At 40.9% G+C, this 24,825-nt stretch overlaps 1 protein-coding gene across 2 annotated transcripts in view; it reads left to right on the top strand.

Moving 5' to 3' along the window:
- The window catches only part of cfdp1 (chromatin remodeling protein CFDP1), a 191,595-nt gene that overhangs the window by 2,269 nt on the left and 164,501 nt on the right, over window positions 1-24,825 (top strand). Inside the window, exons 2-4 of one of the 2 annotated variants that reach the window (XM_043707045.2) lie at window positions 5,489-5,606; window positions 6,578-6,770; window positions 13,684-13,808. In XM_043707045.2, coding sequence (XP_043562980.2) covers window positions 5,489-5,606; window positions 6,578-6,770; window positions 13,684-13,808 — 436 coding nt within the window. Of the gene's footprint in view, window positions 1-5,485; window positions 5,607-6,577; window positions 6,771-13,683; window positions 13,809-24,825 lie in introns of both variants that reach the window. The other variant, XM_043707044.2, reaches the window with a different exon arrangement.

The following is a 24,825-nucleotide window of genomic DNA, read 5'->3' as shown; positions in this document are numbered from 1 at the left end:
TTGTGCTTTTAGCACCACACTTTTCGACTCCTGACTCTCCAGCATCTGCAGTCCTCACTTTCTCCTAATAATCCAGCGCTCCAGGTAAGGCTGTGGGGACTGGTTCAAATCACAATGGGGATGTTTGCTGATTGCACAATATTCATCATCTTCTGTGACTCTTCAGATATCGAAGCAGTTTCTACTTAAATGCAGAGTTTAGATCAGAGTGGTGCTGGAAAAGCACAGCAGTTCAGGCAGCATCCGATGAGCAGTAAAATCGACGTTTCGGGCAAAAGCCCTTCATCAGGAATACGGGCAGAGTGCCTGAAGGGTGGAAAGATAAATGAGAGGAGGGTGGGGAGAAAGTAGCATAGAGTACAATAGGTGAGTGGGGAAGGGGATGAAGGTGATAGGTCAGGGAGGAGGGTGGAGTGGATAGGTGGAAAGGAAGATACGCAGGTAGGACAAGTCATGGGGACAGTGCTGAGCTGGAAGTTTGGAACTGGGGTGAGGTGGGGGGAGGGGAAATGAGGAAACTGGTGAAGTCCACATTGATGCCCTGGGGTTGAAGTGTTCCAAGGCGGAAGATGAGTTGTTCTTCCTACAGGCGTCTGGTGGTGAGGGAGCGGCGGTGAAGGAGGCCCGGGACCTCCATGTCCTTGGCTGAGTGGGAGGGGAGTTGAAATGTTGGGCCACAGGGCGGTGTGGTTGATTGATGCGGGTGTCCCAGAGATGTTCCCTAAAGCACTCTGCTAGGAGGCATCCAGTCTCCCCAATGTAGAGGAGACCGCATCGGGAGCAATGGATACAATAAATGATATTGGTGGGTGTGCAGGTAAAATTTTGATGGATGTGGAAGGCTCCTTTGGGGCCTTGGATGGAGGTGAGGGAGGAGGTATGGGTGCAGGTTTTGCAATTCCTGTGGTGGCAGGGGAAGGTGCCAGGATGGGAGGTTGCGTGGTTGGCGTGGACCTGACCAGGTAGTCACGAAGGGAACGGTCTTTGCTGAAAGGGGCGGGGAGGGAAATATATCCCTGGTGGTGGGGTCCATTTGTAGGTGGCGGAAATGTTGGTGGATGATTTGGTTTATGCGAAGGTTGGTAGAGTGGAAGATGAGCACCAGGGGCGTTCTGTCGTTGTTACGGTTGGAGAGGTGGGGTCTGAGGGCGGAGGTGCGGGATGTGGACGAGATGCTTTGGAGGGCATCTTTAACCATGTGGGAAGGGAAATTGCGGTCTCTAAAGAAGGAGGCCATCTGGTGTGTTCTGTGGTGGAACTGGTCCTCCTGGGAGCAGATCCGGCAGAGGAATTGGGAATACGGGATGGCATTTTTGCAGGAGGTAGGGTGGAAAGAGGTGTAATCCAGCAAGACCTCGACAATATCACGAGTGCCAGGCAATAACCACGTCCAAAAGGAAAGAAACAAGCCATTGCTCCTTGACATTCAATGGCATTACTGAATTTCGCACAAACAACATTCTGCTTATCATTGAACTGAATTAACTGTATAAATACAATGGTAACCAGGGCAGGTTAGAGGCTATGAGTACTGCAGTGAGTAACTCTTTTCCAAACTTCCAATGCTTGTCCACCATCCCAGGAGTGTGATGGATTCACCCCATTTGCCTGGAGGAGTGCAGCTCCTACAACACTCAAGAAGCTCAACACTTTGCAGGACAAAATAATCCACTTATAGAATCATCGAGGCATACAGCACAGAAACACCAGACACTTGGTCCGATTCATCCATGCTGACCAGACTTCCCAATCTGACTTAGTCCCATTTGCCAGCATTTGGCCCATATTCCAATAAGCCCTTCCTCTTCATATACGTATCCAGATATATTTTAAATGTTGTATTTGTACCTACCTCTCCATCACTTCCTTTGGCAGCTTGTTCCATACACACACCACCCTCTACGTGAAATGGTAATCCCTTGGGTCCTTCTTAAATCTTTCCCCTCTCACTTTAGACCTATGCCGTCTAGTTTTAAACTTCCCCCACCCAACAAAAAAAAATCTTGGCTAATCACCCAATCCATGCCCCTTATGATTTTATGAACCTTTACAAGGTGATACCTTAGCCTTCGATGTCCTAGGGCAAAAAGCCCCAGCCTGTTCAGCCTCTCCCTATAACTCTCAAACCCTCCAATTCTGCCAACATCCATGTAAATCTTTTCTGCATCCTCTCAAGATTAACATCCTTCCTATGGAAGGGCACCCTGAATTGTACGCAATATTCTAATCAGGCACCACCTCCACAAACATTCATTCCGTCCACCACCAACACTCAGTACACACTGCTGCTACTATCTACAAGATGTACTGCAGCACTTTCTAAACCACAACTGTCCAGAAGGACAAGGGTGGTGAATACATCGGAATGCCACCACCTGCAAGTTTCCTATCGAGCCATCCACCGTCCTGACTTTGAAATATATTGCCATTCCTCCAGTATTGATTTTTCAAAATCATGGAACTCTCTCCCTAATGGCATGATGGGTATGCCTACATCACATAGACTGCAAAGGTTCGAGAAAGCAGTTCAGCATTACCTTCAATGACAACCAGGGATGGGCAAAGCATTGTTGACCCAGCCAGTTGGTGCCACTGCTCATGATGAATTTTTTAATAACACTGGTATCTATTTCGCAATGTGTAAAAATGCTTAATATATCTTGCCCACAAAAGCAGAACAAATCTAACCCAGTCAGTTACCACTTAATAGTCCATTCTAGATCAGCAGCAAAGTGATGGATGTTATCATTAACAGTGACATTTAACAATAATTTATGCTTATGCCCAGTTTTGGTTCCACTGGGGCAGTTTGACTGTGGGTGCCAGAATACTTTTGTCTTAATATGGACTAAAGAACTGAATTTAAGTGGTGAGTTGACAGGTTCTGCCTCTGCTATCAATGCATCATTTGTCTAAGTGTCATAAAGTGAAGTTGGTAGAAATTAGAGGTGTGAGAGGAAACTTTCCTGTTGGTTAGCATCGCATCATGTCCTCAGCCCAGCCTTTGTCAGCTGCTTTTTCAACAATCATCCCTCTATAATTACGTCAGGAGTAGGCAACTTTGATTATATGATGTTCATCCATTTACAAATCCTCAGGTAATGAAGTAGTGTGTTCTGGACAGCATTCAGCTTTGAGTTGTCTGTACATAGTAACAGGAGCAGGCCATTCAGCCTCTCATATCTACTCTATCATTCAATACGTTCATGGCTGATTTGTGGCCTAACTGCATATGCCTCCCTTGGGCTCATATCCCTTGTTAGGCTTGCTTAATAAAAAGTTTTCTATCTCAGATTTAAAATTAATAATTAAATTCTCAACAACCGCCATTTGAGGAAGAGAGATCCAGACCTCCACTATTCCTTGCATGTGGAAGTGTTTTCTAACATCTCTCCTGAATGACTTGGCCCTCATTCTTAGATTATGCCCTCGGTTCTAGAATCTTCAAACAGTAGAAATAGTTTGTCTTTATCTACTATGTCTTTGCCTGTTAATATCCTGAAGACCTCGATTACCCCTTAGCCTTCTAAATTCTATAGAATAAAGGCCTAAATTATCTAATGTCTCCTCAAAATTAAATCTAGGTAGCATTCTTGTAAATCTGCATTGAACTCCTTCCAGGACCAAAAAAGGTCCTTCTTAAGGTGTGGTGCCCAGATCTGCTCTCAGTATTCTAAATGGGCTCTAACTAGAGTTTTGTATAATGGCGGTATAACATCTGCATTCCTATACTCCTGCCCTTTAGATTTGGAGGCCAGCATTCAATTTGCCGACTTGACTATTTTCTGCACCTGTTTGTGGCATTTTAAAGAGCTATGCATCTAAGTTCCCAAATCTCATTGGACATCCACTGTATTTAACTTTGTGTCGTCTTAAAAAGATACCCTTATTCTATCCTTTTTCAGAACAAAGTGGATAACCTTGCGCTTGCTTATATTAAAATCCAACTGCCACAGCTTTATTTTCTGACCTCCTATGAAAGTTCCAGAGGGATCCAGAGACACCTTAAAAGAATACAGTTTCTAAATTGCGGCCAAACCCGTTTCTTACCCGCCCGCCACTGATAATCTTGCCCATAATAATTGGGACTCCCATGGACTAATACAGAGAGCACCATCCCCTGGCTATCATGATCCCTTCTACTATCATATTCTTTGTCACTCTTTGCTACTTACAGCTTCTTGTCTGTTGGATAAGGCAAATGTTGAGGTTTCTCCCACACTGCACCTGTCATAAACCATCATTATGAATATTTCTGTAAGGAAATTGGAAAGGAGGGAACATGTGTAAAGGTCACCTGATTTGAATTTGCAGTGGGCGGCACGGTGGCACAGTGGTTAGCACTGCTGCCTCGTAGCGCCAGAGACCCGGGTTCAATTCCCGACTCAGGTGACTGACTGTGTGGAGTTTGCACGTTCTCCCCGTGTCTGCGTGGGTTTCCTCCGGGTGCTCCGGTTTCCTCCCACAGTCCAAAAATGTGCAGGTCAGGTGAATTGGCCATGCTAAATTGCCCGTAATGTTAGGTATAGGGGTAAATGTAGGGGTATGGGTGGGTTGCGCTTTGGTGGGTCGGTGTGGACTTGTTGGGTCGAAGGGCCTGTTTCCATACTGTAATGTATTCTAATCATTTAATGTATTCAAGTCCATAAAGAATAGACATTAATAAGGCCATTCCCCTTTATTGAGATGTGAAGTAGAGAATCCATACAGTGTGGAAGCATTCTACTCAGCCCATCAAGTCCACACTGACCCTCCAAATAGCATCCACCCAGTCCCACACCGTCCCTGTAACCCTGCATTTACCATGGCTAATCCACCTAGCCTGCATATCCCTGGACACTATGAGCAATTTAGCATGGCCTAAACCCAAGTACCTGGAAGTCATTCCTTTTTCTGAGGTTGTTCATCTTCAGCTAAATTATCTTCTTTCACAAGGTCTAGCCTAACCTACACATAACACCTAACTTACACATTTTCGGACTGTGGGAGGAAGTTGGAGAGTATGGAGAAGACCCATGCAGACACCGGCAGAATGTGCACATTCCACACACACAGTTGTTTGAGGGTGGAATCAAACCTGGGTCATGGTGTTGTGAGACAGCACTGCTTATAGCTGAGCCACAGCATTGTCCAAAGTCCTGATTGAAGTTTCTTGAAATACAGTAATCCATGTGTATAATGGGATTTTAAGTCATTCTTTGTAGTTGATAGCTATAGTTAAGATGAATGCCCTCGGTCTTTACCCAATATGGCAGTTATTCAGGATTAACAAACACCTCGCAACTGGTGGAGATTGCACTGACAAACGTTCTCCTAATGAGAACTTGTAACAATTTCAATATATAAGAAGCATGTCAATCTACAGTACATTGCCACATTTTCCAAATAAAATGGTAAGTTTCCTGTGGCTATATCTAATGTTGGTTTTATGATATCCATTGGGTAATTACAAAAAGAATAAGTGTGAAGCCTCCTTGCTTTACAGCAGATGAAGATTACAGTGAAGATGATGTCAATGACCTAGTGAAAGAAGATAATTTAGATGAAGATGAACAACCCCAGAGAAAGAAATGTTTGAAGAAAGCAGGAAGAGGAACAACTTCCAGGTAATTGGGTTTAGTATTATGCCATAGCAAATTGGGCAAAGCCTTCAGGTAGTGATGATGGTGTTATCTCCCTTTTTAAAAACCCATTTGGAATTTTCTGACTAGCTTCGAGTGGGTTTGCTCACCATCACCAACAGTGGCAATGCCAGCGGGTCCTTCCACTCTCCAGTTCCCTTTTCTAAACATGTCTCTTTCTTTTAGCACTTGCTATCTGCAAAATCTGTCTCTTTAGTCACCAAGCTTTTCCAATGCTCTTTTCCAATTCCTCCACAGTGTAATCTCTCTACCTGCTTTTATAGAAGGTCTCTGAATATTATGCTTCATAAAAGGTTGGAGTTTACATGCACCACTTTATGAGCCTGTATATCCATTTGTTAATCAATTATGTGTCACTTCTTAACTTCTCCATTTGTTGTCATTAAACCTAGATTCTGAGCTTTCTTGCTAATTTTTAATGTAATATACAACTTCTGAACTCCCCCTTCGCGTATTTACCTATGCCGTGTGCCTTCTCTGATTCTCTTCATTCTCCCTACCTCTGACTACCCTCTTAGCCTGAAGAGGGTATGCTACGTCTTCCAATCTTTGTCTCCCATGAGCTCTTTTCATTACCTCCTGTTTAGTATATACCACACCGCTTGTAGCCCAACGTACCTTATTTTCTGCTGTGACATCCTTCTGTTAGCATTGTTCCTCTGTTAGTATTGCCTACAAAGGCAACTCTTGCACCCAATTTGTCATCCCCCAATTTGGTGAGCTGTGCATCCCCTTACTCTGCAGCCTGTGTTTAATCTTGGAACATTCAAGGACTGAGTACATAAATCAATTATGATAAAATTGAGAATGAAAAGTAATATCTGAGCTTTGCGTTTTCATTGAATTTAGCCAACTTTGTATAGAAACCCCAAAAGAGATTTCATGTGTAAGAGAGCTGTAGTTCCAGTCTTAACTTCCAGGCTCTTGTTTGACAGGAAAAGAAAACAAGAGGGAATGTGTTTGCAGCGTGATGATGTGGGAGGAGGAGAGGCTGATGAGCTTGCTGAAACAACAGTAGACGAAGATTTGAAAGAGAAGAAGAAAGCAGATGATCTCTGGGCCAGCTTTTTGAGTGATGTCGGTCACAAGCCTAAACCTGTAACCACCACTCCAACTTCTAGCAACGAGGTAATAACAAACAGAGCTATGTCATAAAACTCAGAATAAACGTAATCAACTGGGACAGGATGTATGTTTATGGCATTGAAGAAAATATTGAAAATGTTTCAGCTTTGAATTTGGTATTTATGGTTGAAGATTTGCATAATAACCTGATTGGCTTTGCAAATATTTATGGCTTGTGTTTGTAGTATGTCTTTAATAGAATAAAATATTCCAAGTCACTTCGTGAACATATGGAGATAAAAATTGACAGAGTGTAAAAAAAATGCACTAGCACTGATGATCAAATTTTTAGCCTAAAAATTAGTATTTTTTTGAAGGGTATTAAAGAATTCCAGAGCTCTGGGCATAGGTGGTTGAAGGTTACCAATGGTAATTGAAAGGAAGTGTGCGATGCTTGGATGAGTCTAAATTTGTCCAAATTAGTGCTGGGTCTGGAGCAGGCTGTAGGGCTGAAAAGGGGTGAAGCTGTAGAGGATGTGAACATGGGACAAAAATTACAACACAGAGATGCCCAGAAACAAATTTGTCCAAATTAGTGTTCTGGGTCTGGAGGAGGTTGGTGGGTAAACAGAAATGATTTTAATTTAGGATGTTGGTGAAGAGGCTCTGAAAGCTTTTTAGGTTAATGGTGAATAGAAGATAGGAAGGTAGCCTGAATAGTATTGATACAATCAAGATGAGCCCACAAAAGGATGACGCTTTCAGAAACAGATGAGCTGAATTAGGGCTGGAGACAGATGATGATATCAAGACAGGAGAAGGTAGTCTTGGAGAGGCTGTGGACTCAGATATTCAAGGTAACAAACAATGCTGAGTTTCAAACAGTCCCACTCTGTCTGCCTTATTGACGATATTGGAGGGGGTTGGGGTGGCAGCTGGGTTGAGTGTGAAACAAGTAGCTGGCAATTAGAATATAGGAATAGGCCATTCAATACTCTGTTCTTTTTAAAGGCCCAGCCTCTACAACCTTTATGTTGCTCTCTTTGGTTCCACAATACTCCAATATCATAACAATTGGATTATTGTGTATGCTGCAACTGAAATAATTGGATCTTATTTGGTTATTGAGCAGTCATATCTCTCAAAGTCAATCTGGTGCTGGTTTCCATTTTGGGATCTCAAGAATTGAGCTTTGTAATTTTGGCAAAGGTTTTAAACTTTTGAGGTGGGGTGGAGAACTTTTGAACATAGAGGTTTGAAGCTGAAGTCAGGCGAAATATTTTTAGCCCTGCAGTGACTGAGTTCAGTGTTGTTGGTGCTACAGTACTTGCTGGGATTTCATCATCCATGTAAATGCAAACTGAACGAAGGGATTTTGATAAATTTCAGAACAAAGTCACAGCAGATCAAAGCATCATCTTAATCTGTCAAACTGCCAGTGTTTTGAAATGGTCATTCTACTGCTACAAGTTTTACAAAGGTGAAACAGTTTATTCTAACATTATTATACAAGATTGAAACTGATCTTGAAATTGTTATGGTAATTTATAGAATCATACAGCAGAAAACAGAACCTTCAGTCCAAATTGGCCATGCCAGTTAGGTTTCCCAAACTTACTAGTCCCACTTACCTACATTTGGCCGATATCTCTCTAAATCTTTCCTATTCATGCGCCAAACCCACTATCTTTTAAATATTATAACTGGTTTGCTCGTTGAGCTGGAAGGTTCATTTCCAGACATTGCGTCACCCTACTCGGTAACAACTTCAGTGGGCCTCCAGGCGAAGCACTGTATATGATTCCTGCTTTCTATTTATATGTTTGGGTTTCTTTGGGTTGGTGATTTCCTGTGGTAATGTCATTTCCTGTCCTTTTTTTCTCTCTGGGGTGGTAGATGGGGTCTAACTCGATGTGTTTGTTGATAGAGTCCTTCCTTATCTGTATGTAAGAATACTAGTGATAGAAGATCACGTTGTTTCATGCCAGTTGATGTTCATGTATCCTGGTGTCTAATTTTCTGCCTGTTTGTCCAATGTAGTGTTTGTTGCAGTATTTTAAAAATGACATTAGTTTTGCTTGTTGTCTGTATAGGGTCTTTCAAGTTCATTAGCTGCTGTTTTAGTGTGTTGGTGTGTTTGTGGGCTACCATGATGCCAAGGGGTCTGAGTAGTCTGGCAGTCATTTCCGAGGTGTCTTTAATGTAGGGGAGAGTGGCTAGGGTTTCTGGACCTGTTTTGCCTATTTGTTTGGGTTTATTGCTGAGAATTCAGCGGACTGTTTTCATTGGGTACCCATTCTTTTTGAATACATGGTATAGGTGATTTTCCTCTGCTCTGCGTAGTTCCTCTGTGCTGCAGTGTGTGTTGGCTCACAGAAATAATGTTCTGATGCAGCTTCTTTTGTGGATGTTGGGATGATTGCTTCTGTAGTTCAATATTTGGTCCATATGTGTTGTTTTCCTGTAGACGCTGGTTTGAAGATCCCCATTGGCTGTTCTGTCTGCTGTGACATCTAGGAATGGCAGTTTGTTGTTGTTTCCTCTCTTTAGTGAATTTTATGCCAGTAAGGGTATTATTGAAGTAATCATCCCAACATCCACAAACGATGCTGCATTAGAACATTATTTCAGTGAGCCAACACACACTGCAGCACAGAGGAACTACGCAGAGCAGAGGAAAATCACCTATACCATGTATTCAAAAAGAATGGGTACCCAATGAACACAGTCCACCGATTCCTCAGCAACAAATCCAAACAAGCCAACAAAACACGTCCAGAAATCCTAGGCACTCTCCCCTACATCAAAGACATCTCGGAAATGACTGCTTAGAGTACTTGGCATCATGGTGGCCCACAAACCCAGCAACACACTAAAACAGCAGCTCATGAACTTGAAAGACTCTATACAGATAACAAGCAAAACTAATGTCATTTACAAAATACCGTGCAAGCACAAACACTACGTTGGACAAACAGGCAGAAAACTACCCACCAGGATACATGAACATTAACTAGCCACAAAACAACATGACCCTCTCTCACTAGTATCCTTACATACAGATAAGGAAGGACACCACTTCGCCTGGGACAACACATCCATCCTAGGACAAGCCAAACAGAGATGCACATGAGAATTCTTAAAAGCATGGCATTCCAACCAGAACTCTATCACCCCCATCTACCACCCCCTGAGGGGGGTGAAAAGAACAGGAAATGACATCACTGCAGGAAGTGTCATCACCAACCCAAAGAAACGCAAACATATAAATAGAAAGCCAGAATCAACAGCAGTGCTTCACCCACTGAGGCCCACTGAAGATGTTACCTAGTAGGGTGATGAAATATCTGGAAGTGAACCTTCCTGCTCAGTGAGCAAACCTAAATCCAGAACCTCAACCTGAGCTACAAATGTTATAACTGTACCTGCATCCACCACTTCCTCTGGCAGTTCATTCCACAAACGAACCACCCTATGTATGAAAACGTTGCCCCTCCATTCCGTTTTAAATCTTTCTCCTCACACCCCTACCCGAGGGAAAAGACCTTTGCTATTCACATTATCCATGCCCTTCGAGATTTTATAAGGTCACCCTTCAATCTCCTATCTCCGGTGAAAAAAGTCCCAACCTATCCAGCCTCTCCCTGTAACTCAAAGCCTCTAGTCTGGGCGACATCCTTGTGAATTGTTTCTGATCCTGCTCCAATTTATTAATATCTTTCCTATAGTAGAACAACCAGAACTGTACACATTACTTCAGAATAGACTTCACTGCTTGCCTTCCCACCTATTTTTGTGTCATTCACAAATTTGGCAGTACATTCAATTCCTTCTTAACAGTTATATCTACATTGGAAATAATTGCGGTCCCAGCACTGATGCCTGTGGCACTCCACTAGTTACATGTTGCCATCCTGAAAATACTCCCCCATTCCAACTGTCTGTCCTCTGAGTTAGCCTGTCTTCTAATGATGCTAATGAACTACTCCACTATGGGCTGTTAGCATATTGAATTGCCTAATGTGTGTTTTTGTTTTTAATATTTGTATATCCACTCGAGTATAATTACCCAAATAGCTGCCCTGTATTGCTGCCTGTATTCTTAACTCTCCAGTCCTGGCAACATCCTTGTAAATCTTTCCTGAACCCACTCCAATTTAGTAATATCTTCCCTCTAACAGGGCGACCAGAATGGTCAGCAGTACAACAGAAGTAGCCTCACCAACATCCTGTTGGACCTGAACATGACATCTCAATTACTCAATGGTCTGAGCAATGAAGGCAAGTGTGCTAAATGCCTACTTAGCAACCCTGCCTACCTGTGATGCAACCCTTAAATAACTATATACCTGAACCCTTAGGTCTCCCTGTTTGACAACAGTACAGAGACCCCTACCATGAATTGCATAATACCTGCACTTGTTCATTTTACCAAAATGTAACACCTCACATTTCTCCAAATTTGAGACCATTTGCCAAATCTCAGCCCAATTGATTCCGATCTCTTTGTAATTTTAGATAACCTTCTTCACTGTCCACTATACCATCAACTTTAGTGTCATTGGCAAAATTACTAACCATGCCTCCTAAATTCTCATCCAAATTGTTTATGTAAATAACAAACAACAGCACACCTAGCACCGAGCCCTGTGGAACACTGTTGGTCTCAGGTGTCCAGTCCAATAAACAATCCTCCAGCACCTCTGTCTCCTACCTTTGAGCCAATTTTGTATCTAATTGGTAAGCTCTCCCTAAATCCATGTGATCTAACTTTACTAACCAGTCTACCATGTTGAACCTTCTCAAAGTCTTACTAAAGTCCATGTAGACAACATATGCCACTCTGTCCTCATCTATCCTTTTGGCCATACCATCAAAAACCTAAAGTAAAGTTTGTGAAAATAATTTCCCACTCATGAAGCCATGCTGACTACCTCTAATCAGTCCATGTCTCTCCTAATGCATATAAATCCTTCCTCTCAGAATCCCCTTCAACAATTTACCCACAACTTATCTGAAAAGAATATCTGTCTGGAATGCTGTGCAATTCTAAATAGTAAAAATCTTGATACCTGGAGGTAGAATCATTCATTTGTTTTTTTTCCCCTGTGTTTTCTTTGTTTAATCAGAGGCAGCATACAGGCTGATGGGTGTTCATTTAAACAGCAATTTGAGTGGTCATTATTGGCCATTGTCTTGTTTCTATTGAGATTAAAACTGGATTCAAACTGGGTTACGTCAGTAGATAGTCACTGAAGAAATTCAGTACAAGAACACAAGAAACAGGAGCAGGAGTAGACTATATGTTGTAGACATATGTGGTTCTGCTATTTAGCATGATCATGGCTCAACTCACACATACCCATCCACTCAATATCTATTGATGCTTTGAGACACCAGAAAGTTGTCTGTTCCACTCTTAAATATATTGAACGATTGAGTATTAACAATGCTGTGGGATAGAGATTTGCAAAAATGAACAGATCTTTGGGCGAAGCAAGATATGCGTCCTAAATGGTTATTCGCTTATCCTGAATCTATGTTCTTTAGATAAAGTGCACAGCATTAAAGAACTTAAACATTGCTAAAGGAGATAAAACATCCAAGCGTTTTGTCCTGCACTCATTCGAACTCAGACATAAGAAACAGACTTGTCAAAAAGGGATGCCATGTTATATTGCTTGCGAAGAGGTATCTGATTGGTTGGCCATCATAGCCTGGAGATGCAATGGGAACAGTTAACTGCCAAGCTTAATTTTCAGAATCTATTGGCCTGGTCTGATTGGTCAGGGTGCTGCCATGGGAATACAAAAATTGACTGCCTCCATGACCTCTTTTTTAATGAAAAAAAAAATGCAATGTGTGTGCAAGACTCTTTTGCTGACATAAAACTGGGAGAAAGTGAGGACTACAGATCCTGGAGTTCAGAGTTGAGACTGTAGTGCTGGAAAAGCTGAGCAGGTCAGGCAGCATTCAAGGAGCTGGAGAATCGACATTTCGGGCATAAGCCCTTCATCAGGAATGAGGCTTGTGGGTCAGGGCTGCGAGATAAATAGGAGGTGTGTGGGGTTCGGAGGAAGGTAACTGGGAAAGCAATAAGTGGATGAAGGTGTGGGAGAAGGAGATAGGTCAGAGGGGGGAGTGATGGACAGGTCCGGAGGGCAGTATCGAGTTGGAGGCTTGGGACTGAGATAATGTGGAGGGGAGGGGAGGGGGCTGTGCACTGACCTCTACACTGCTGAAGCCAGGTGCCAACTCGCAGTCACCTCCTACTGCCCCCTTGATCACAAGCTCACCTTCCATCACCAAACCATCATTTCCCAGACCATCCACCACCTCATCACCTCTGGAGATCTCCCATCTACAGCCTCCAACCTCATTATCTGTGAATCCCACACTGCCCGATTCTACGTCCTTCCTAAGATTCACAAACCTGACTGCCCCAGTTAAGCCATTGTCTCAGCCTCAGAACTCATCTCTTCCTACCTTGACACCATCCTGCCCCCCTTAGTCCAGGAACTCCCCACCTATGCTCGTGACACCACTCATGCCCTTCACCTCTTCCAAGACCATAAGATGTAGGTATATAGCTAGGCCATTTGGCTCACCAAATCTGCTGCATCAATCAATAAATCATGGCTAATCTATTAATTCTTTACATTAGCAATCCTTATTTTTAAGACTGAATATTGGACTGGTTAATGTTCATTTTATAACTACAATCAGTGAATGACTGGGGAATGTCTAGCAATACAAGACAACTGAATTATACTAACCCATGGAATGTTTTTAATTAAGATAATTATTAATAAGCTGGTTAACATGTTGAAAATTCATTTTATGATCTGTCAACTTAGACAGCAATTGCACTGTTGTGTATTTCCTACCAAAGTTGTTTTGATTTTACAGTTGTTAACATACATGATTTCTGCTGCCTATGTACACGTGTGATTTATTTTCTTATTCCTCTCCATAGGACATACAGGTAGATCAAGGGAAGTTGAGCATACCTGCAGATATGGTGAAAAACCCAGAGAAGCCAAAAGCACCTGGAAAAGTCACAATCACAAAAGTGTTTGATTTTGCTGGAGAAGAAATCAAGTAAGTTGTTTTAATTTGATAGTGTTAACAAAAAATTGTAATTTAACAGTAAAGTAAGCTTGAAAGTGACTTGTTCTAACCCAGACTCTGCTAGTTGTTTACAGTATTGTGTACGACCATATAACATAGAAATAGAAGTAGGCCATTCAGACCACTGAGTCAGCTCCATCATTCAGTGAGATTATGACGATACTGACAATCCTCCGCTTCTCATTCCTGCCTTTTCTCCATAGCCTTAAATTCCCTTCCTGATTAAAGCATCTATCTTGGCCATGAATATTCTTAACGACACAGTCTCGACATATCTTTGTGGTAAAGAATTCCATGGATTAACTCCCCTTTGAGAGAGCAAATTCCTCCTTATCTTAAATGGGTACCCATACTATAAAATTAAGACATCTGGTCCTAGACTTTTCCACAGGGGAAAAGTGTTCACATCTGCCCTGTCAAGCCCCCATTAGTTTCAAGAAGGTTTCTTTTATTATTCTAAACTCCAGTGAACACAACCTGTTAAATCCCACCTCATAAGAAAATCCCTCCATACCTGAATCAACCTGGACTTTTCTAGATTGTCTGCAATATCCCTTTCTTGGATATTGAACCAAAACTGCTCACAGTATTCTAGGTGTGGTTTGATTAGTTCCTTTGTATACTCTTACCAAGACTTTCCTATTTTTTACACTCCATCCCTTTGAAATAAAGAGGAGTGTTTTCTTTGTCTTCCCTGTTGCATAGTGAACTTTGTGCTAGCTCGTTGTGATTCACACAAGGATTCCCAAATCTCTCATCTGTATCTTTCTGCAGTCTCTCTCAATTCACATATACTCAGCTTCTCATGCTTAAAGAGCTTAACCTCACAGTTCTCCACCTTATATTACATTTGCCAAGTTGTTGTCTGCTCACTTAACCTGTGTATATCCCTCTCTAGATTCTTTGTGTCATTCTCACCAATTGTCTTTCCACCGATTTTTTTGTGTCATCTGCAGATTTGATGATAGTACATTCACTTCTCTCATCCAAGCATCTTCCCACCACCATGTGCAATGACAACGTCAGCAGATAAATGGGAACATGACCACCTTCAAGTTCCCCTTCTAGCCATTCACCATCCTAACTTGGAAATATATTACTTTTTCTTCAATGCCACTGAGCCTAGCTCCTGGAACTCCCTCCCTAATGGCAATGTGGGTGTACCTGTATCAAATAGATTGCAGCTGTTCAAGAAGGTAGCACATCACCAACTTCTCAATAGCAACTAGGAATGAGCAATAAATGCTGGTCTAGTTAGGGATGCCCACATCCCATGAGCGAGTAAAGAGGAAAGAAATCTATATATGCACAAGTACTTGCGCCTGTGCACTCCTCTAGTTACAGGTTTTCATCCTGAAAATGTCATCATTATCCCAACTCCGTTTGCTATTAGTTAGTTCATCCTCTATCCTTGCTGATTAACCCCAACAGCATGGACTTTTACCTTATTGAGTAGCTTCATGGAGTACCTTGTCAAATACCATTTTAGAAATCAAAACACATTACATCTACTCTTTATCTATCCTATTTCTTACCTGCTCAAAGAATTGTAATAAATTTGTCAGGCATGATTTTCTCTTTATTGAAGCCATGTTGACTATGCTGAGTTATAATCTGCATTTATAAATTGTCTCCTGTAATCTCTTACTTTAAGTTTTTTTAACATTTTCCCAATGATAGATGTTAAGCAAACTGGCCTTTTAGTTCTTCTCTTTCTATTGTTAAATAAGAGTGTTACATTAGCATTTATCCAGTCATCTTGGACTTTTTCTGAGTCTAGGAATTCATGGGAGATTACTGTCAGTCCATTTATCATCTTTGTAATTACCCCCTTCCATATCCTGAGATACAACACAAGTCCAGTTGCCAAATCAGCCTTCAGCACCTTTAATTCCTTAGTGTTTTTTCTCAAATATTGGTTATTGCTTTTATTTTCTCCCTGGGTTTTGCGTCTTTAATAGCATTCCAAAAATTCTGAACAATGTGCTGTGCAGTGAGCACTGATGCCAATTCAAAGTTTGTGAAAAGATTTGTAGCTCGGGTGCTCGTTGTTGTGGTTCTGTTCACCGAGCTGGAAATTTGTGTTGCAGACGTTTCGTCCCCTGTCTAGGTGACATCCTCAGTGCTTGGGAGCCTCCTGTGAAGCGCTTCTGTGATCTTTTCTCCGGCATTTGTAGTGGTTTGAATCTGCTGCTTCCAGTTGTCAGTTCCAGCTGTCCGTTTGCAGTGGCCGGTATATTGGGTCCAGGTCAATGTGCTTATTGATTGAATCTGTGGATGAGTGCCATGCCTCTAGGAATTCCCTGGCTGTTCTCTGTTTGGCTTGTCCTATAATAGATAGTGTTGTCCCAGTCGAACTCATGTTGCTTGTCATCAGCAATTTCATCAGCAGATGCCTAAGGGAAAGACAACGGAACGAGGACATACCACAACCCAAAGGACTAGCCACACTACCATACATCAAGAGCATTTCCGAACAGCCAGACTACTGCGACCACTAGGACTCATAGCAGCACACAAACCAACAGTCACTCTCAGACAACAACTCACCAGAACGAAGGACCCGATACCCAGCATGAGCAAAACCAATGTAGTGTACAAAATCCCATGCAAGGACTGCACAAAACACTATATAGGACAAACAGGAAGACAGCTAACGATCCGCATCCATGAACACCAACTAGCCACGAAATGACACGACCAGCTATCCTTAGTAGCCACACACGCAGATGACAAGCAACATGAATTCGACTGGGACAACACTACTATTATAGGACAAGCCAAACAGAGAACAGCCAGGGAATTCCTAGAGGCATGGCACTCATCCACAGATTCAATCAATAAGCACATCGACCTGGACCCAATATACTGGCCACTGCAACGGACAGCTGAAACTGACAACCGGAAGCGGCAGATTCAAAGCACTACAAATGCCGGAGGAAAGATCACAGAAGCGCTTCACAGGAGGCTCCCAAGCACTGAGGATGTCACCTAGACAGGGAACGAAACGTCTGCAACACAAATTCCCAGCTCGGCGAACAGAACCACAACACTGATGCCAATTATTTGTTCATCCTCTGCCATTTCCGGGTTCCCATTATTATTTCCCCAGCCTTGCTCTCTGAGGAATCCATGTTCATTTTGGCACCCGTCTTTCTTTTTGAATATTTTAAAGAAGCTCTTTTCTGTCTGTTTTTATATTAATTAGTAGTTTACCTTCATAATTTATTTTACCCCTCTTTATTATGTTTTTGGTCATCTTTCATTGGCTTGTAATCATTCTGTTTTTCAATCCTCTGGTTTACCACTAATCTTTGCTTAGTGACGTTTAACCCTTCCCTGGAATTCTCCTCCTTCACTGGGATACATGGTCATGGTATTTTGCCATTAATCTCCCCTGTTCCTATAGTTTTAATAGTTCTTAGATATCAGTTACATGCAGTTCATTAGGGAAACTTTGCAGATAGCCGAGTGCTTGCAGGTATCAGAAAAACTAAATCAATATATTTTTAAACACCTTCAAGTGGTTCAAATTCTCAAAATCATTTTATGATTCAAAACTTTGGCTTTTAACAACTGTTTTGATATGAATGTGATTTGCAAGTAATCTAATGGAGGGCATGATATTTGTCACGTGGCTGTCTTTGGGGTTTTGAATTTTATTTGTTTATTCAATGCTGTAAAAGACTTTGAGAGGACTTCATTTCGGCATTTTATTCAAGTCACTAATGTCAACTCCAGTGAAAACATGGCTGACTGCAATGAACACTGTGTACTATTTTTCTAAATTATAAAACACAATTAAACATGTGCCATTTCCATGCAAGTGCTAAGTTACTCACTTAATCTATCTAAGTAATTCTGTCCCAGCGAACAAATAATAAATTCCCTGTGAGGTGGTGGTTTATGGACAAGATTATTTTCTTTTTGTAATATGCTGGCTGATAACTAACTAACTTGGGCCATTCATGTGTCTTATCCCTAAAGTATTACAATTAGCATATTTGAGTTCTGCAGAATAATAGACCAGCATGTTACATGGAATCTCTACATACTCGATATTTTAATATATTTACGTATTTGAGGACGTGATGTATATTTGAAGATTGAAACACTGGTGTGTGGCCACAGCAGGTTGAAGGAATTATCAGGAATCTTGGGAATCTACTTGCTTTCTAGGATGGTCCGAGAGTAACTATTTTGTTTGAGAAAAGCACAGCATGATATGGCTTGATGTACTCAACCAGATCTTGTGAATGGTGATGAGTCTAGCTCTGAGCCAGGCATATTTGAATGTGTAGTGCCTTCCACTCTCTGGCATGAGGGGATAAATATGGGTAATTATATTAGGAGGAGTGATGAGGTGAAACTGGTTTATTTATTGACATTAAAGTGAGCGGAGATTAAATCGATGCAGGTTAAAATAATCTGGCTTGAGTGGTATCATTGGTGCTGAGGAATGAGAAAAGGCAGGTTGCTGATGGAATGGCTGAGACACTTAAAGGAGAAGATTGTAATGTCTGCATTTGTGTGTTTCAGTCAGTGCCAGAAAACAACACAATGACCTTCTGAATCATTATGAACAGCCTGACTGGTGAGAGTGAATGAATGTTCTGAAGGCATATATGGAATGGTGTGGGAATAGTTGACCTAAAGGGAGCAGCCATAGTAAAACCAAGTTAGATGAAAATCAGTCCCTAGGACTGTACAAGATGAAGTGGTAACAATGAGTAGAACAGCAGTACTTAGCAAAATATGCCAAGGGTAGTACAGCAGGAAGGAACATTGAATTATTAAAAAATAAATATTCTGGATGTGGCAATTCAAAGAATAGTTTAAATAAAGAATTAACTTTTATTTATATGCTTTTCATTCCTCATAAGAGCTTTTTGGATGTCTCTGGAGAATCCTGTTCTCTCTTCCTTGTTTCTTTTCAAAGAGAAAATAGCTGATAATCTTTGAGGCAGGTTATAAAGTTCAGTTTATTTTTTAGAAAGAATTCTGTTGTGCCATGAGAACTGACCTACATTTTTTAAAAAATTGATTCTGTTAAAGGATATTGAAGCATAAATTATGATTTACTACCACAAGAGGGTAGCAGCTATTCAGTTTTACAGATTGTGTACTAAGCAGAAATGTTCAAATGCCTTTCTGACACTATTACTGGATGCTTTCTCCAGTAATTTACATAGTTAGTCACATGGCATCGCATCAATATTTTGAAAAATATCAAAAAAATCATGTGTTGGATTCTGAATAAAATTGCGAGGTATCTTCTAATTTCCAGAGGATGTGTTTGACTTGTCTATGTGTGTTTAGATCATATGTATACTTTCTTCCAGACCTTGGAGCATTTACATACCCAACCTGTAATGAATTTAATTTAAAATATGTAAATTGTTTCTTCATACTACAAACTGAAACATTACGGAAAAGAAAGGCGTTGCAGAAGCTTTTTGACTTTCAGTCATTAGGACAATGCAAGAATGCTTAATTTTAAACAATCAGAACAATTAGCAATTTTTGAGAAGATTTAGAGCTCAGGTTGAGGATATGGATGTAAATGTGCTCACTGAGCTAGATGGGTTTTTCAGATGTTTCATCATCATAACTTGGTAACATCATCAGTGAGAGTCACCAGTGAAGCACTGGTGGTATGCCCCACCTCTCTATTTATAGGTTGTGGTTTCTTAAGGTGAACGATGTCATTTCCAGTTCTTTTTGCCAAAGGAAGGTGGATAGGATCTAAATCTAGCGAACTTTGGGAAGATTTGTAGCTCAGGTTGAGGTTCTGGATGTAGCTTTACTCGCTGAGCCGGAAAGTTCATTTTCAGACATTTCATCACCATACTAGGTAACATCTTCAGTGAGCCTCTGGATGAAGCACTGGTGGTATGGCTCACTTTCTATTTATGTGTTTAGGTTTCCTTGGGTTGGTTATGTCATTTCTTGTAATTTCTCTCAGGGGTGGTAAATGGGATCCAAGTCAATGTGTTCCAACTTAATCCAATAGAGTTCCTGTTGGAATGCCATGCTTCTAGGAATTCTCGTGTGTGTATGTTTATTTGGCTTGTCCAAGGATGGATATGTTGCCCCAGTCGAAGTCTGTATGTAAGCATACTAGTGAGAGTGGGTCATGTCTTTTTGTGACTAGTTGATGTTCATGTATCCTGGTGGCTAGTTTTCTGCCTGTTTGTCCAATTTAGTGTTTGTTACAGTCCTGGCATGGTATTTTGTAAATGACATTAGTTTTGCTTGTTGTTTGCATAGGGTCTTTCAAGTTCATTAGCTGCTATTTCAGTGTGTTGGTGTGTTTGTGGGCTACTATGATGCCAAGGGGTCTGAGTAGTCTGGCAATCATTTCTGAGATGTAGGGGGGAGTGGCTAGGGTTTCTGGACCTGTTTTGTCTGCTTGTTTGGGTTTGTTGCTGAGAAATCGGTGGACTGTATTCATTAGGTACCCATTCTTTTGAATACACCGTGTAGATGATTTTCCTCTGCTCTGTGTCATTCCTCTGTGCTGCAGTGTGTGTTGGCTCGTTGAAATGTTGTTCTAATGCAGCATCGTTTGTAGCTGTTGGGATGATTGCTTTTATAGTTCAATATTTGGTCCATATGTGTTGTTTTCCTTTGGACGCTGGTTTGAAGTTCCCTATCAGCTGTTCTGTCTACTGTGACATCTAGAAATGGCAGTTTGTTGCTGTTTTCCTTTTCTTTAGTGAATTTTATGCCAGTAAGGGTATTATTGATGGTCTTGAAGGTTTCCTCTAATTTGTTTCATTTAGTGATGACAAAGGTGTCATCCATGTAGCAGACCCAGTGTTTGGGTTGGATGGTTGGCAGAGCTGTTTGTTCAAGTCTCTGCATTACTGTCTCTGCTAAGAACCCTGATATCTGAGATCCTATGGGTGTTCCATTGGTTTGTCTGTAGGTTTTGTTGTTGAAGGTGAAGTGTGTGGTAAGGCATAGATCCACTAACTTGAGGATACTGTCTTTGTTGATGAAGTTAGTGGTGTTTGCTGTATGTGTGTTTGGATTTTCTAATAGTGTAGTCAGTGTTTCCTTGGCCAGGTTAATGATGATTAATAATGATGATTAATGATGATGTAACAGGGCTGTTACATCAAAGGAGACTATTATTTTATCCTCTTTTAACTTAGTGTCTTTGGTCTTCAGGAAATCTTGGGTGGAGTGGATGGAGTGGTGTGAGTCATCTACTAAATGTTTTAATCTTTGGTGTAGCTCCTTGTCCAGTCTGTAAGTTGGTCTTCCAGGTAGTGAGAGTATGGGTCTGAGGGGGGCTTCTGGTTTGTCAAATTTTGGGTAATTCATAGAAGTGTGGTGTGTTGGATCCATCTGGTTTCATTTTTTGGAAGTCTGTCTAGTTTAATTCTCCAGATTTCTGAAGTTGTTTTAGTAGGTCTGTGATTCGGTTCTCTATTTGTGGGGTGGGTCTATCACCGCTTCTTGGTAAGTGTTGGTATCTGCAAATAATGCATTCGCTCTTTCAATGTAGTCTTTTCGATTTAGAATGACTGTGAAGCGTCCTTTGTCTGCAGGTAGGATGACAATGTTTTTATCTTTTGTTTAGTCTTTCCAGTGCTTTCCTTTCTAGTGTATTGAGTGTGTTTCCTTCCTTTTTTCTGCTTAATGTTAATGCGACTACCTGTCAGATAGTTTGCTGGGTTGCTTCTGTGAATTGGTTGTCTTTCAGTGTTGTTTCTAATGCTGCTAAGAAATCTTTCTTGTCAGCATCCTGGCAGTTGTAATTTAATCCTCTTACTAATATGGCTTTTTCAGTGTCTGTTAAGGGTCGGTCAGATAATTTTTTTTAATCCATGCTTCTGTGTTGTCAGTGTTGTTACTTTGTGTAAGTTTGTCTAGTTTTTTATGCAGGTCTAGTTTTTTCATTTTCTGTGTTTGTCACTGTCTAATATCTATGGCTTGTTGTACTGTGTCTGTCCCTTCATAGTCTGTTGCATGAGTGAGTAAAGGTTTTTGGAGCAAAATTTCCCAGTTGTATTTACGGAATCTGTTGTTGATATCATTAATCATTTCTCTAAGCATTCTGCGGCCGTTTTGCTCTGCTATTCTTTTGGCTAGTGGGGTGTTAAGGGAAGGTTTGTATTTAAGGCATTTAGGTAGTACATGTTTTCTGAGGCATTTGTGCAGAAAGTACAGCTGTTCGTGGGTGGCACTCTGTTGGATGGCATTCGTTTCCCATTTTCAGGCCATTTTTAGTGAATTGCGTTCATGGGTCTTAGTGAGTTTTGAGAAGATTTTTAACTCAGGTTGAGGTTCTGGATGAAGGTTTGCTCGCTGGAAGGTTCATTTTCAGATGTTTTGTCACCCTAATAGGTAACATCTTCAGTGGCATTCCAACCGGAACTCTACCAACAAACACATAGAGTTAGACCCCATCTACTACCCCCTGCGAAAAAGAACCGGAAATGACCTCACCAACCCAAAGAAACCCAAACATATAAATAGAAAGCAGGACTTATCAGCAGTGTTTTGCCTGAGGATCACTGAAGATATTACCTAGTGGGGTGACAAAACGTCTGGAAATGAATTTTCCAGCTCAGTGAGCAAACCTACATCCACAGTCCTGTCTCTGAATTGAAGATAATTAATCTGCTTCATGGGATAGCCTATTTACTCTTGCCAGACAAAACATACGTATGTATCCAGGGTCCTGTTCTCTACAAACAAAAAGGAAATGTGCAGAACTTGAGGGTATTAAACTAAATGGGGATGTGAAGGGCTTGAATTGTATGGGAGAGGGGCAACATTGCCTGATAAATCAAAAGAATATGGTAGCATTGCAGGGCAGCTATTTGGTTAATTATACTTATAGTGGGACAGGATGTATAAATATTTAAAAGAAAACGTAGATTAGGCAATTTAATATGCTAACAGCCGATGTTGCGGTAGTATACATCAGTGCTGGGACCGCAACTAATACCAATATATATTCATAACTGTCGAGAGGGAAATGAATGTATTGCTAAATTTGTGGAATGCCACAAACATAGGTGGGAAGGCAAGTAGTTGCATCTTTATGTTGGGTTTTTACAGGATGTTGATGAGGCTTCTTCTGGAGTACTGTGTGCAGTTCTGGTCACCCTGCTATAGGAAGGATATCATTAAGTTAGAGAGGGTTCAGAAAAGATTCACCAGGCTGTTGCTGAGAATAGAGGGGAGTTCTAAAAATGGACTGGGACCTTTTTCACTGGAGCATTAGAGGTTAAGGGGTGGCCTTAGAGTTGTATAAAATCATAGGGGGCACAGATAAGGTGAATAAGATGAATAGCAAGAGTATTTTCCCTAGGATGGGGGTAGTTCAAAACTAAGTGGCATATTTTTAAGGTGAGAGGAGATAGTTTTAAAAAGGACACGAGGGACAACGTTTTTTCACATAGTGGAGTTATAGTCTGGAATGAACTGCCAGAAGGATGCAGGTACACTTACTATGTTTAAAAGACATTTGGATAAGTAAATGATTAGGGAGGGTTTGGAAGGATATGGGCCAAGCACAGGCAAGTGAAACTAATTTAGTTTGGGAACATGGTCGGTGTGGACTAATTGGACCAAGGATCTGTTTCCATGCTGTATGACCCTCTGTTGACAACAACAGTGTACAGAGAGTTAAGGCAGGTCAAGTAAATGGAAGGGAGAGGAGGGGGAGAAAAGTCGGCATATAGAATATAACGGGGAAATATATGTGGTATATTTTGAAGCAAATTAATTACGTGATATAATATTTTCCTACAAACCAAGTTTTTTTTTTGGTTGAGTAGCGTATTCTGCAAATATCATAAAGTAAAGAAAATAATTAATTGAATCTGCAGTGATGAGTTGAGCTTCACGCAGAATGGGATGTGATGTCATTTAAATGATTCCAATGATTTCTGACTGCTTAACACATACAGAACTAGTATACTTCTGATTTCTGTCAGCAGGTCACGAATCAGTTCAACTTCTATTTAAGCCAACTGGTTTCATTCTGTTGTACTGTGCTGCTGTTGTACTGTGTGCTGTCTGGATAGCAAAGTCCTAAGTCTGAATACATGACTGGCGTTTGTTCCTATTGAAGTTTGTTATCTAGGCCACCTGAGTTTTTTTTTAAATGACTGACAGTAAAATCCCTTTTTTTTTGTTTTGTACTATTATTTGTATTGTCAATTGTGCTGGTTAGTTCATGCATTTGCTTTTAAAAGCCAGTGGGTGTCAGTCTCTGAAATGGAATCAACTCCCTGGAACATTAGATTTTATTGTGACTACAAATTCGAGGGTAAACGTTCCATCTGGTAGGACTAGACTATTGAAACTGTCTGCTTTGAACATCATACAATATTTGTTTCTGGTTTTAAACATTCCTAACTTCTGAAAAAAACAGGTAACAACATCTAGAGTGTATCATTCCTCTTCAGGAGATCTAATGGCATGCCTTATCAATTAATTCTCCAAATAAAATGCGATATGGTTAATACTGAGTTAGTTGAGCCTCTATTTGTCATCCATAAATGTTACACATACACTTGTTAATTTGCGGTTCCCTTTTGTTTGGAAGACAGTGGATGACATAAAGCATTAAGTGGCAACATTCCTCTTGAATCCTGTATTAACTTGTTTTTAAAACAAAGTTACATCTTCCTACATTAAGTGACTCAAGCCACAATGTTGTTGAGAGTTGATTGTCAAAAAACTGAAATATATTATCCAAGAAGACAGTTTCTATCACCAAATTCATACATAAGCCTGGAAATCTATAACAAATGAAGTATACAGCAGTCATATAACGTGTAGAGCAGAACCGACGGACATTTCAACCTAATTTTGTGACTTTAATTCTAAAATTCAGATTCTAACCCTCTGTGTATTTTAAATATCTTTTGCTATTTTTATTTTTGATTTCATCAACCGTGCATTTAGCTGCAGTTATTAAATACTTGCTGCCCAACCTTTGTCAGTCAGTTAGAAGGGA

This window comes from Chiloscyllium plagiosum, unplaced genomic scaffold (genome assembly GCF_037043375.1).
Source record: "Chiloscyllium plagiosum isolate Xiang-an unplaced genomic scaffold, Cpla_swu_hap1 HiC_scaffold_17, whole genome shotgun sequence".
NCBI lineage: Eukaryota > Metazoa > Chordata > Chondrichthyes > Orectolobiformes > Hemiscylliidae > Chiloscyllium > Chiloscyllium plagiosum.
Note: the sequence above shows the minus strand (reverse complement) of the source record. Positions and strands in the feature narration are given on the sequence as shown.